Source organism: Priapulus caudatus, unplaced genomic scaffold, assembly GCF_000485595.1.
Source record: "Priapulus caudatus unplaced genomic scaffold, Priapulus_caudatus-5.0.1 Scaffold318, whole genome shotgun sequence".
Classification (NCBI taxonomy): domain Eukaryota; kingdom Metazoa; phylum Priapulida; class Priapulimorpha; order Priapulimorphida; family Priapulidae; genus Priapulus; species Priapulus caudatus.
In genome coordinates, this window is record NW_014577379.1 from 206,569 (window position 1) to 219,621 (window position 13,053).

The window sequence follows — 13,053 nt, forward strand, 5'->3', positions numbered from 1 at the left end:
GTGATTCGTTGCACCCCTACTATTTACCTGTATTTACCTGTCGCCGCCGCACGACTCATAGACGCATGGCGGCAGGGGGCAAGGGAGCCGTCCGACTCATAATTGTCGATCTCGTTTTTGAATGTGTTTACACTATCTAGAGGCACTAATACAACTAACTGGCAAAGAATTCCAGGAATCCACCACCCGCTGTGTGAAAAAGTACTTGCGCAAGTCCAGGCGCGATCGCGCCTTGATCAATTTAAACTGATGACCTCTGGTTCTTGTATCAGAGGAAATAATGAAAAGTTTGTTTTTTATCCACTTTGTCTCTGTCAGTAAGAATCTTGAATACCTCAATCAAATCACCTCTCCACCTCCTCAGGTCTAGTTTGGTGAGCTTGAGCTTCTTGAGACGATCTTCATAGGAGAGATGACAGAGCTCCGGTATCAGCTTGGTTGCCCTCAGCTGGACTTTCTCTATTAGGTCAATATCTTTTATCAAATGAGGGTTCCAGGCTTGAACACAGTATTCCAATGTTGGGCGGACAAGGTGTTTGTAAAGTGCCATAACGATGTCAACTTCCTTGTAAATAAATGAGCGTTTAATCATGCCTAGAACTGGATTGGCCCTCTTAACTGCAGCTGCACACTCTGATGTTGTTTCCTCGAAGGTCACATCGCCCATGGTATAGTCAAATTTCTTGTTGGCATAGCCCAAGTGCATGACCTTACACTTGCTTGCATTAAATAACATCAGCCAGTCAGCCGACTAGTCCATCAGACTATGCAGATCACATTGTAACTTTGCAGCATCATCCTCATTCTCAATGGGACGGTATAATTTTGTGTCATCCGCAAACTTTTTCACCATAGATGTTACCGCGTTGTCAATGTCATTAATATATATCAGGAAAAGAGTCGGTCCCAGGACCAAGCCTTGAGGTACCCCAATTGTCACTGGTGCCCATGGTGAAGACGAACCATTTACTACCACACGCTGATTTCTACCGTGAAGCCAGTCACTAACCCATCGCTGGATTGGTCCGATTATACCATGACTCTCTAGTTTCAAAGTCAGTCTGCGATGTGGGACCTTGTCAAATGCTTTTTGAAAGTCAAGCTATATTACGTCAACTGGTGTTCCGGAGTCCACATAATGCGTCACATCCTCAAGAATCTCTAACAGATTGGTTAAACAGGAACGACCAGACCTAAAACCATGTTGCGTGTTAATAATAATGTCCTGGTTACCTAGATGATCAACGAACGCGTCTCTCAGCAAAGACTCCATTAATTTACACACCTAGCTGTGATGTAAGGTTGGCCGGACGGTAATTACATACTGCGTGACGTGGGCCCTTCTTAAATATTGGGGTGATATTTCCAAGTTTCCAGTCCTCGGGTACCTCGCCCTCATCCAGCGAGCGTTGAAAAATCCAGCACAGCGGTGCGGCAATAATGCTTGACGTCTCAATTAGCATAAGCGGATAAATACCATCAGGGCCAGCTGCCTTGTTTGGCTTCAGATGATCGAGCTTACTCTGAATAGAAGTAGTAGTGAAAATGACATTAGACACACTATCGGACAGAGTCCCGGAATACATACATTTCGGGGTTGGTAGGATGTTGCAATTCTCATGAGTAAACACTGATCCAAAATAGTCATTAAGGAGGGTGGCTGTTACTAGATCATCGGTCACACACTGGCCAGAATCGTCTTTAATCGGGCCGACGGAGTCCTTTGTCTTGAGCTTGCCTCTGGTGTAAGCAAAAAACGACTTGGCATCCTTCTTGATGTTGTTTGCCAGTTTCATCTCAAAGTCTCTCTTAGTGGTTCTAACCATCTTTGTCACAAGGCGTTGCTGGCGTTTATAAAGTTCGTAGGAGTACTGATCACCTTGTTGTCTATAGTTGGTCCAGTACTTTCGTTTCTTACGAATCTCTCGCAAGGTTTTTCGAGTCATCCATCGTGGCTTGTTGTTTTGGCGCCTAAGTTTTTTGGGAATGAATTTGTCGACGGTTGATATAAAAGTTGTCATGAAAACATCCAAAGGCCACAAGTGTCAAGCATTAATGTGATGCAATGTGTAATATAGTTGTATAATAATAAATAAATGTGAACCCATAAATTAACATGAATTTGCATTTTATTTTACATGTATACTTTATAAACAAGTGCCGCGGAGCGACAGCGCTCATCTAACGTCTACTGCGGTGACTCTGTGGTGGAGTGGTGGGATTCTAGTAAACCCTGTTAGTCCCAAATGTGTTCACATACACGCCGAAACAGTGGAATGCACAGGGATGGTATCAGGAACCTTCTCAAAGGGAATGTCTCGTTCGCAGATCGCTTATGAAAGAGTTTGCCCCACCGAGATGGATTGACGTAATAGATGTTTCCAGATATTGACAAGATGGAAGTTCCCTACGTACGTAGTTAAGCTCAACAACTATTTGCCAAGACAGAGAGGTAAGTCACTCAATCACAGCTTTTAGTACGCCAAGCCACAGGCTGAATATACGGAGAGCTGCCCACCTGTAACTGAATTACACAGGCAAAACTACACAGTACACTGCGCCAGCTGCATCTTACATGTTAACACACACTGACAGTAAGATGGCCATAGAATCTAATACGATTTAAGGAGCCATACATTCTTCGAACCAAATTTAGCTTGTTGAAATTTCACTCTGTGACATGTAGGAAACCTTCATGACATCCAGGCATGTATAGATTCTACTAGCCCAAAACCTTTCGCAGTCAAATTCTTGTCTAACAGTAACAGTAAAACAAAAATCCATGTTTAACCTCCTTTGAGAGTCAAAAGGATTTATCCGACATTACTCTTCGCATGTCGCAGGAAAGTCTACATTCATTTTGGTTCCCTCTTTTCAATAAAGTCCAAGTAAAAAGATCGGCTATTAAATGAGGTCAACGTTCCTATTTTGTGCCAAAACAAAAGATTAAACAAGAAAAACCAGGAGCGCTGTTCTTTATCACAAAAATTGGGCCAATTTCCCTGATTTTATGATACCGTATAAATTCGCTCCTACATTAATTTAGGAACAATATGGTTACATTAAAATCGTGCACTGGACGGCGACTTTATATTGCCATTTAGAGCGTGAACCCGCTACACTTATAAATTTCCCGTTCTCAACTCACTCCCTATATTAAACTAATAGTAGATTGTGGTCGTTTTATATAAAACCTCCTATAAATTTTCATTTGATCTCACTTTTGCTTTTATAATTGAACAATAACACTGGGAGAGAACATTTATTCAACTTTCTCAACTAACGGTCTGTATAGCTAACGCGTCGAATGTGGCCTGCAAACTTGCGAGTGCATAAGTTTTGTTTGCCCGCAATCTGCCCTACTCTCAGGAATATTCCTGTGTCGACGGCATTTTGCAGTTTTGGCCGCCATCCGTCAGTTACCTTTAATGGTTATGATGAGAAAGACTAGTTGAGTGTCGTTTCTCACCCCTATTAGTTTTTTACACACCTAATAATTTTGTCTCTTTCTTTAATGGAATCCTTCCTAATGTCGTGCACTTTGATTGCCCAGAGACCCATGAAACTTTTCAATGACTTTGACATTTCCCAAACAAACTCGGTTTTTCCGGATTTTAAAACCCGCCCCTGTACGCGATAATCCTAGTGAGTTACCTAAACTTACGCTGAAACCCCGTGAACCATTAGACCTAGATTAGAATTACCAAGCTTTTCTCGCCTCATAAGTTTTATAAAAACCACCCGCGTTTGGTATAATATCAGGTCAACACAATTCATATTCAATTGTAATGCCTTATTTTATTCTAGACACCAACAGTAAACGGCAAACGCTGTCACAGAATAACAATTATATACATGTACACATATACGAACAAGAATTACTAGGCCCAGTGTTTAGTCGAATATTTAAACAGAAAATTTCGATTGTGGCACATCAAGTCTGTTTTTTTGAGGGTACAAGAAACGTTAGGTGTCCGAGCCACTTATCTAAAAGTTCTAACACCTAACCGCAGCCGGCTGCGAAAAGGTGGCGATTTAGGATATGCTTTACTAAACGGGCAACGTCCCTAATTTTAACACAACTAGGTATATTACCGATATATTTAAAGAATGACTGCGCCAACAGGAAACCCTAAAAAGTGCACCTAACCCGTAGAACCCTGACACCCTTTAACCCTAACACTAACTCGCCCCCTATTCCATACACCGCTCACCTAATAGCTACGTCCTATCACCCTAGAAAACTCGTAATAGCCCCTAAAAAACCATCGTGGCTCCGCGTTGCAGCTCGTAATTTAACCATTGTCTGACAAAATCACTATCAGTCATGTGGTCTAAAATTTCCACGAGCAAGGTTTTTGTTTTTTTCTTGTTTTCCTTTGTCCCGCAACATGGCTTGAAAACATATTCAAAATATCGAAAAACCAGGAACCCTAAATTCAGCCGCAACAGCATGGACCCATTATTCACATGGCCTCCCCTTTCTTTGGGGATGGCTTGCCACCTTCCCTTTATATATTTATTCGCTATAATTCGCTAATTGTCAGTCAGAGCACATAAATCAGCGACTGTCATATGTTTGCGACTTACCCTGTCCGTCTCTGGATAAATCGATAAATCATATGTAGGTGATTAATATGAATGGCTTTCTCTGTATAGAATTGAGGATTATGAAGACCATTACTCCATACCAAATATTTTTTATCCTATGAAAATAATTAATATACTCCCCTTAAATATTAAAGTATCACCTCTTCAAACACTCTAATCCAATTAATCTTCCCATGTAATCTGCGCGCTGAGTAGCTTAAGAGGAAACTGAAGGTAAAGGTGATTTCAGGACTATCTTAATAGTTCTGACACGCTAACATAATGTATGCAATTGGGTGAGTATACGAATCCTATATATATATATAAACATCCAGATCAACCAGCAGTGCTGCTCGCGAGTATTGACGGATTTTCGGCTGGCCGGGGGTGCCAGGTGCCCGTTGGCTACCCGCGGGGATACGGCCCGCGCCTCCCCCCACCCGAGCGTCGCCATGCGGGGTTACCAAAACCGACGTTCGGCCAAAATAACGCTCGCAGCTCTCCAAAATCTCCGGTAAAGGCGGTATTTTTCGCTGCAACAAAATTCCGGCCCCAAAAAATTTTAAAAAAAAAGGGGGGTATTTGACTTTTCACCGGCGGATTTCTTTAAAAGGGCCGCCTCCGGAACGTGTGTTTTTCCTCTTATCTTTCCATTTCTTGTATATCATAAGAAACAACTTTATCAATTCGGTCCCTCATTTTCGCGGTGAGCGCCGATCAAATTCGGCTGAAATTCCTCGCTAGTTTAGAAAGCTCATTCAGGATTATTTAATTTTGAAATGTAAAAATATTGCCCCCTTGGTTCCCCGTACTCTCGGATCCACTCGCACATATACCAGAGCGTGAGGTGCGAGGTCCAGTTGTGGTTTTTCTGAAAAGCTGCTGGTTCGACAGTTCCACACGCTTACGACGTGAGTCAACAGATGCACTAGTCCAAAAAGCGGTGCTTAGGAGAAGTGCAGCAGGCTCACCTGCGATAGGGGGTACATTGAGCTCAAATAGAGAAGGGGCAACCATTATCACTCCCTTAACTTAAGGTTATAGGGAGGGAAAGGCGAAATAGTTCCGGGCGATCTTAAGCGGTGGGGGGGTCTCCAAAAAGGCAAATAGGCGAAAAAAACTCTCGCCGCCGAAACAAAGAATTGTCTAATACGGTCTCGACCCTGTAGGCTCGTGATAGTATGCGTGCTCATTAGCATCATGGTTTTAGGAAAGCCATCACTGCTGCGTCGAATTGGCGAGGTCACAGGCTTCCAAAGCGCTCCAGCCCTATGGGCACGAGAAGAAGGTCGGGAGAGTTTTACAAGACGAGATTATTTTCCTTTTAAGCAGTCCTGGGACGAGTTCAGTGGGTGGTGGGCGTGCTCCTCTCGAGAAGGGGAATGGAAGCCGGAAGCATTTTATGTGGCGTAATAACTTCTCGCTTATTTACCATAACAACTCGCTGGAGGGCGCCCGGGTGACCCTAGGTCTAGTTTTCTTTTATTGGTCTTTACTCTGGATAAAGGACGCTCATATACATTAAATTTGTTGCTCTTGATGTGGTCCTACTGCGAGTGATGCGGATAATGAACGGTAGAGTCTGATTGGTTCGGTTCAATAACTTACGACGTCACAAAGATATATGCGCCTCACAGGACGAGGAGGTTAAACATGGATTTTTTGACTGTCTGTTAGAAAGGATAGGTTGACTGCCCGGATTTGGCTAGTTTTAGAATCTCTCATAACATGCCTGGATGGCTTATTGGAGGCCTACAGTATTGTTGCAGCCAGTGAATTTCCACCAGGCCTAAAAAATTGATTGCTCTCGGTAAATTATAACGCTCGTGGGAAATAAATTTACACTCGTTTTTGATGCTAGCTTTAGTAATAAGCTCGTAGACACTTCTGGCCTAACCCTAAACCTAAAAAACCATTAGTACCCCTGAGCCATTATACGCTCTACCATATGTAACCTCTAAATCCCTTAATCGCCTACCAATCCTCTGTATTCCCTAACGGCTACTTAACCCGTAGACGACAAAGATTTTATAGCACCAATTGATTCGCGTTATTCAAGGGTGCGCGATCCTGACTGTGATTGCGCAGCCTGTAGGCGTTGCGTTAGCGTAAATGGGATGAGTGTTTTACCTATTCTGCTCTTGCACAGGATAAGGTGTTGCTGCTACGTATGACTGGCGAGCTTCCATCTTTAACTCTGAAGACACTTAAACGTAACGCCGCCATCTCGTGGCACTTTCATTAACGATCCCAACGAACATTTCTTTTGAGAAGGTTCCTGATACCATCCCTGTGCATTCCACTGTTTCGGCGTGTATGTGAACACATTTGGGACTAACAGGGTTTACTAGAATCCCACCACTCCACCACAGAGTCACCGCAGTAGACGTTAGATGAGCGCTGTCGCTATGCGGCACTTGTTAATTACCTTACGCAATTACTTAATTATTTACCTAACCCTACGCGGCTTAGATTTTCCGAATATAGGATACCAACGTCAGACATACAATACATCAGTGTTGTAGACGAGTCCGCACCCCCCGAGTCCGAGTCCGAGTCCGCACCCCCCGAGTCCGAGTCCGAGTCCGAGTCCGCGCCACCCGAGTCCGAGTCCGAGTCCGCACCCCCCGAGTCCGAGTCCGAGTCCGAGTCCGCGCCACCCGAGTCCGAGTTCGAGTCCACACCACCCGAGTCCGAGTCCGAGTCCAGTTTTGATAAAGAAAGGGAGAAAATCGGGAAAAAAGGGGAAAAAAAGGAAAAAATCGGGAAAATGGGGAAAAATCGCAACAGTGCATCGTATACATTCGAAAGTGTATAGCGATGTTTCACGTGACGTCATAGATCAGGTCACGTGTATTTGTTATACATGTGTTGTGGTTGGCAGAAGCGAAGCGTGCTGCTTGACATTTACAGATGAATGACCACATGTTCTGATAGAAAGTGCTGTTTATATAGTGCACGTACACGTGCGTGCGTGCGTGCGTGCGTGCGTGCGTGCGTGTGTGCGTGTGCACGTACAGGTACACGTGCGGGTGTGCGTGCGTGTGCACGTACACGTTCGTACGTGCGCGCGTGACACGTACACGTGCCTGTGCACGTACACGTGCCTGCATGTGTGCGTGTGTGCGTGTGCGTGCGTGTGCACGTACACGTGCGTGCGTGCGTGCGTGCGTACACGTGCGTGCATGTGTGGGTGCATGTGTGCGTGTGCACGTGCGTGCGTGTGCAAGTACGCGTGCGTGCGTGTGTACGTACACGTGTGTTCGTGCGTGCGTGCGTGCGTGTGCACTTACACGTGCGCACAGCACATACACCTGCGTGCATTCGTGCGTGCGTACGTGCGTGCGTGTGCAGGTACACGTGTATGCATGCGCGCGTGCGTGCGTTTGGATGTACACGTGCGCGCGTGCGTACCTGCATATGCACGTACAGTCATACACATGCGTGCGTGCATGCGTGCGTGCGTGCGTGTGCACGTACACGTGCGTGCATGCGTGAGTGCGTGCGTGTGCACGTACACGTGCGTGCATGCGTGCGTGCGTGCGTGTGCACGTACACGTGCGTGCATGCGTGCGTGCGTGCATGTGCACGTACACGTGCGTGCGTGCATGCGTACGTGTGCACGACGTACACGTGCGTACATGAGTGTGTGCGTGCGTGTGCACGAACACGTGCGTGCGTGCGTCCGTGTGTGTGCACGTACACGTGCGTGTGTGCGTGCGTGCGTGTGTGCGCGTGTGCATATGCACGTAGACGTGCGTGCGTGCGTGTGCACGTAAACGTGCGTGCACGAGTGTGTGCGTGCGTGTGCACGTACACGTGCGTGCGTGTGTGCGGACGTGCGTGTGTACGTACACGTGCGTGCGTGCGTGCGTGTGAACTTACACGTGCGTGCATGCGTGCGTGCGTCAGTGTGTGTGCACGTACACGTGCGTGCGTGCGTGCGTGTGTGCGCACGTGTGCAGGTACACGTGCGTGCGTGCGTGCGTGTGCTTGTATCGAACAATATCACACATCTGCTTGCTGCCAACCGTTAAACTGCGCATGTGCGCATATGACGTCAATGTTTATAAACATGATATGATGATATCATTATAAGCTCTTTGGCCATAGTCAGCCGAAAACACAGAGACACGAGTCATACGAAACGTGTCAAAGTAACGGATCCATTTCTGTTTTACGCGAATGACACGGCTTGTTGAACCAAATGAGAGAGTGCTAGTACCTTCGAAGTGGTAGAAGAAGAGAAAGAAGTGGTAGAAAAAGCGCAAAGGGACGAAGTGACAGCAGATTCAAACCAAAAGGACAAGAATCTTAATTGAGCCATTGGAAACGTTACAAGATTAGGCCGTGTATCTAGAAAACCTAAGAGTTTTAGTGTACAATATGTACAGTTGTGTACTATGTATGTAGTGGCCTCGAGCCGGCCTCGACCCGAGTCCTCGAGTCCGGATGGCTCGAGTCCGAGTCAGAGTCATTGCACTCCTAGGCCAAGACCGAGACCGAGACCAAGGAAAACGGTCTCGAGGCCGGTCTCGAAGCCAAGACCGGCCTCAAGACCTACAACACTGCAATACATTGACGCTCATATGGTCTATGTCCCCCAGGGTACTGCCGGAACGTACCCTGGTAACTATCTGATATGGTTAGGGTTAGGGTTCTAGAGAGTAGGCGACTCTCTAGACTCGTTAGTGGAGTAGCCAGTAGGCAAGGTACGGTCCGGCATATTAGATATAGTACCAGGGTACGTTCCGGCAGTACCCTGGGGGACATAGACCCTCTCAGCTACATTGACAGTTGTGTAGGAGTGTAGTACTACTACTAGTCAGTAGTCCTAGTTAGGCAATAGGTGTTAACGCAAATACAGTAGCCAAAACATTTTGTCTTTGAGAATCCGATCCGTAAGCTGCATGGTAAATCTAAATGCACGGAATACCCATTTATCTGTATTTTGTAGCAGTTACTGAAATGGCTTTAGATGGGAAGTTGGACCACTGGTTAACTGTACTTGGAGACTGGAGAGCGTTACTGACTCTCTTCGCTGCATCAATCATACTTTATTTTATGACGAGAAAACCGTACCGTATGCCGCCAGGGCCACTTCGTCTTCCCGTCATAGGAAACCTGCTCCGTGAGTATTACACTTGTAGAAGGATGCTCACACGTGAATCTTCATTAGAATTAGCTCCAAGAAACGGCCATGCATCGAAAGACATGTATGCAGAAAGATGTGTATGAAAGATATGTATTTAGGTTAGCCGCGCAGCCTGGTCAGGTTATGACTATAAGCTAACCTTTATTAAGCTTTATACCCCGTACAGACTGCAAAATTTGATATGATATTAAACTAGCGTGCGCAAGGCCCTGGTCTGACGCGCGCCAAATCGTAGTGTACAGACTGCATATTTGATCCTACATTAAATGAGTCATCAGTTCTCCGTTCAGCTCGCCACCCCGCAGACAGCAAGGTACAGCGAGCGTACAATTACGTGACCTAAATAAGGCTATGCGCATGCGTATTGCGATTTAGCACCGGGTCTGGCCCGCTTGTTGCCTACAGACACAGCTTGGTGCGGGATAACTTATACCATGCTAAGTTATCCCGGGCCTGGTCCCCCTTCATTTGCGGGGCCAAATTGGAGCGGGATAGCGTGTATACATTGCAAAACTTTGGCGCGGGCCTGGTGCGCGCTAGTTTAACACCATATCAAATTCGTAGTTCGTACGGGGTATTAGTTTACCCCCTCCCCACGCTTACATTGACGCTATCAAGAGCTAATAATACCTAGAGTGTACAACAGAAAAACGGGAAAATAGTGCTATTTCACGACTACATTATTCTATTTTGCCTGCGAGTCTAGAATAATTTCATGGTATTGCTTTAAGCAGAATTCCTTGCTTTCTACAACAAGACCAACCGCTTGTCAATACGATATTCCTAGGCGGAGATATCGGCTCCTAAACCTCCCCTCTCACGTGCCCTACGCCGCTTCGCATCCACTTTATTCAGCTACCTATACGCGTCTAAGCATTTTGGCTATCGGTTTCCGTCACCGCTTGGAGCGCTGATAATTGATGTCACATGCCCAAATTTGGTACTCTTACTACACCATATAGTAACTGAGCTGCGTTGTAAAAACTTGATTGAGCCGGCTCCATCATGACGGGCATTAGCCGTGCTAGGAAAGATAATGAAAGATAAGGGCATAGGCGATGCCCCCGAAAGTCACCTATGATAACCGAAGTACCGTTCATTCATAAAGTTATCGCGGAAAAACCGAACTTTCACGAAGCAATGCTTAGACGCGTGTAGGTAGCTGAATAAAGTGGATGCGAAGCGGCGTAAGGCATGTGGGAGGGGAGGTTTAGGAGCCGACACTCTCCTCTGTGATACACTTCTCATGTTCTCCCTGATTAGTTATAACAGCAGGTAGTCGAACGAATTTCTTATCCTTTTCCCTATCAGATCGGTTAGTACATTCGCTATCCTACAATAATTCACCATTTTCGTGTGAAAATGTTGGAGATCTCTCTAAACTGAACTTTTCACGCTGTAACCACGTCGCACGGTCGCAGCAATGATGCCAACATGGCCGCCTTTGTTTTGATGACGTCACGTGCAAGGGGTCTATAGAGTGTTGTTAGATCCTAAAATCCTCTATTAGTATTATTCGTGTTGTTTGTGCACGGGCCATGCGGGTTCAAGGATAGAGAACATGGGTCCCATTGAGACCTATGTCATTTTCGTAAATGTGGGGGTATATAGCCTCTCTAAAATCGACAGGGGTGCTGTTGAGGGTGTTGTTTGTTCATTTCGACCGAGAAACATGTGAGTTAACAGGAAGTGTCGAAAAAAATGCGTTCTTGTTGTTTGTGCACAGGGCGTGCGTGCGGTGTACTTGTGTGTTGCAGATGAGCGTTTGACCGGCATTTACAGGTGATTATAGGCGAAATAGAGTAGAGAAACATTAAGACTTTTGTAGTATAAATACATTTCGTGTTTATTTACTTTATTTTATTTTATTGAGACGTTCCAAGTGCCTGTGATTTGAACGGCATTTACAGCAAGTTATCGGCAATAATAGCCTAGGCGAAGGAGAGGAGAGAATTGGTAGTAAATACATTTCGTGTTTATTTACCTTTTTTTTTATTGAGACGTTCCAAGTATTTACCTATTTACCTGTATTTACCTGTCGCCGCCGCACGACTCATAGACGCATGGCGGCAGGGGGCAAGGGAGCCGTCCGACTCATAATTGTCGATCTCGTTTTTGAATGTGTTTACACTATTTAGAGGCACTAATACAACTAACTGGCAAAGAATTCTAGGAATCCACCACCCGCTGTGTGAAAAAGTACTTGCGCAAGTCCAGGCGCGATCGCGCCTTGATCAATTTAAACTGATGACCTCTGGTTCTTGTATCAGAGGAAATAATGAAAAGTTTGTTTTTGTCCACTTTCTCTCTGTCAGTAAGAATCTTGAATACCTCAATCATATCACCTCTCCACCTCCTCAGGTCTAATTTGGTGAGCTTGAGCTCCTTGAGACGATCTTCATAGGAGAGATGACAGAGCTCCGGTATCAGCTTGGTTGCCCTCCGCTGGACTTTCTCCATTAGGTCAATATCTTTTACCAAATGAGGGTTCCAGGCTTGAACACAGTATTCCAAAGTTGGGCGGACAAGGTGTTTGTAAAGTGCCATAACAATGTCAACTTCCTTGTAAATAAATGAGCGTTTAATCATGCCTAGAACTGCATTGGCCCTCTTAACTGCAGCTGCACACTCTGATGTTGTTTCATCGAAGGTCACCTCGCCCATAGTATAGTCAAATTTCTTGTTGGCATAGCCCAAGTGCATGACCTTACACTTGCTTGCATTAAATAACATCAGCCAGTCAGCCGACCAGTCCATCAGACTATGCAGATCACATTGTAACTTTGCAGCATCCTCCTCATTCTCAATGGTACGGTATAATTTTGTGTCATCCGCAAACTTTTTCACCATAGATGTTACCGCGTTGTCAATGTCATTAATATATATCAGGAAAAGAGTCGGTCCCAGGACCGAGCCTTGAGGTACCCCACTTGTCACTGGTGCCCATGGTGAAAAAGAACCATTTACTACCACACGCTGATTTCTACCGTAAAGCCAGTCACTAACCCATCGCTGGATTGGTCCGATTATACCATGACTCTCTAGTTTCAAAGCCAGTCTGCGATGTGGGACCTTGTCAAATGCTTTTTGAAAGTCAAGGTATATTACGTCAACTGGTGTTCCGGAGTCCACATAGTGTGTCACATCCTCAAGAAACTCTAACAGATTGGTTAAACAGGAACGACCAGACCTAAAACCATGTTGCGTGTTAATAATAATGTCCTGGTTATCTAGATGATCAACGATCGCGTCCCTCATCAAAGACTCCATTAATTTACACACCTAGCTGTGATGTAAGGTTGGCTGGA

General features: G+C 45.5%; 1 protein-coding gene across 8 annotated transcripts in view; it reads left to right on the top strand.

Moving 5' to 3' along the window:
• Positions 1-13,053, top strand: part of LOC106808963 (steroid 17-alpha-hydroxylase/17,20 lyase-like) — a 23,903-nt gene that overhangs the window by 6,032 nt on the left and 4,818 nt on the right. For 4 of the 8 annotated variants that reach the window (XM_014811897.1, XM_014811894.1, XM_014811896.1 and 1 more), the window contains exon 2: positions 9,548-9,721. The exons of 2 other annotated variants lie outside the window; for them this stretch is intronic. In XM_014811897.1, the coding sequence (XP_014667383.1) occupies positions 9,559-9,721 (163 nt within the window). In that variant the 5' untranslated portion in view covers positions 9,548-9,558. The remainder of the gene's footprint in view (positions 1-9,547; positions 9,722-13,053) is intronic. 2 more of the 8 variants (XM_014811895.1, XM_014811898.1) reach the window with 1 other exon arrangement.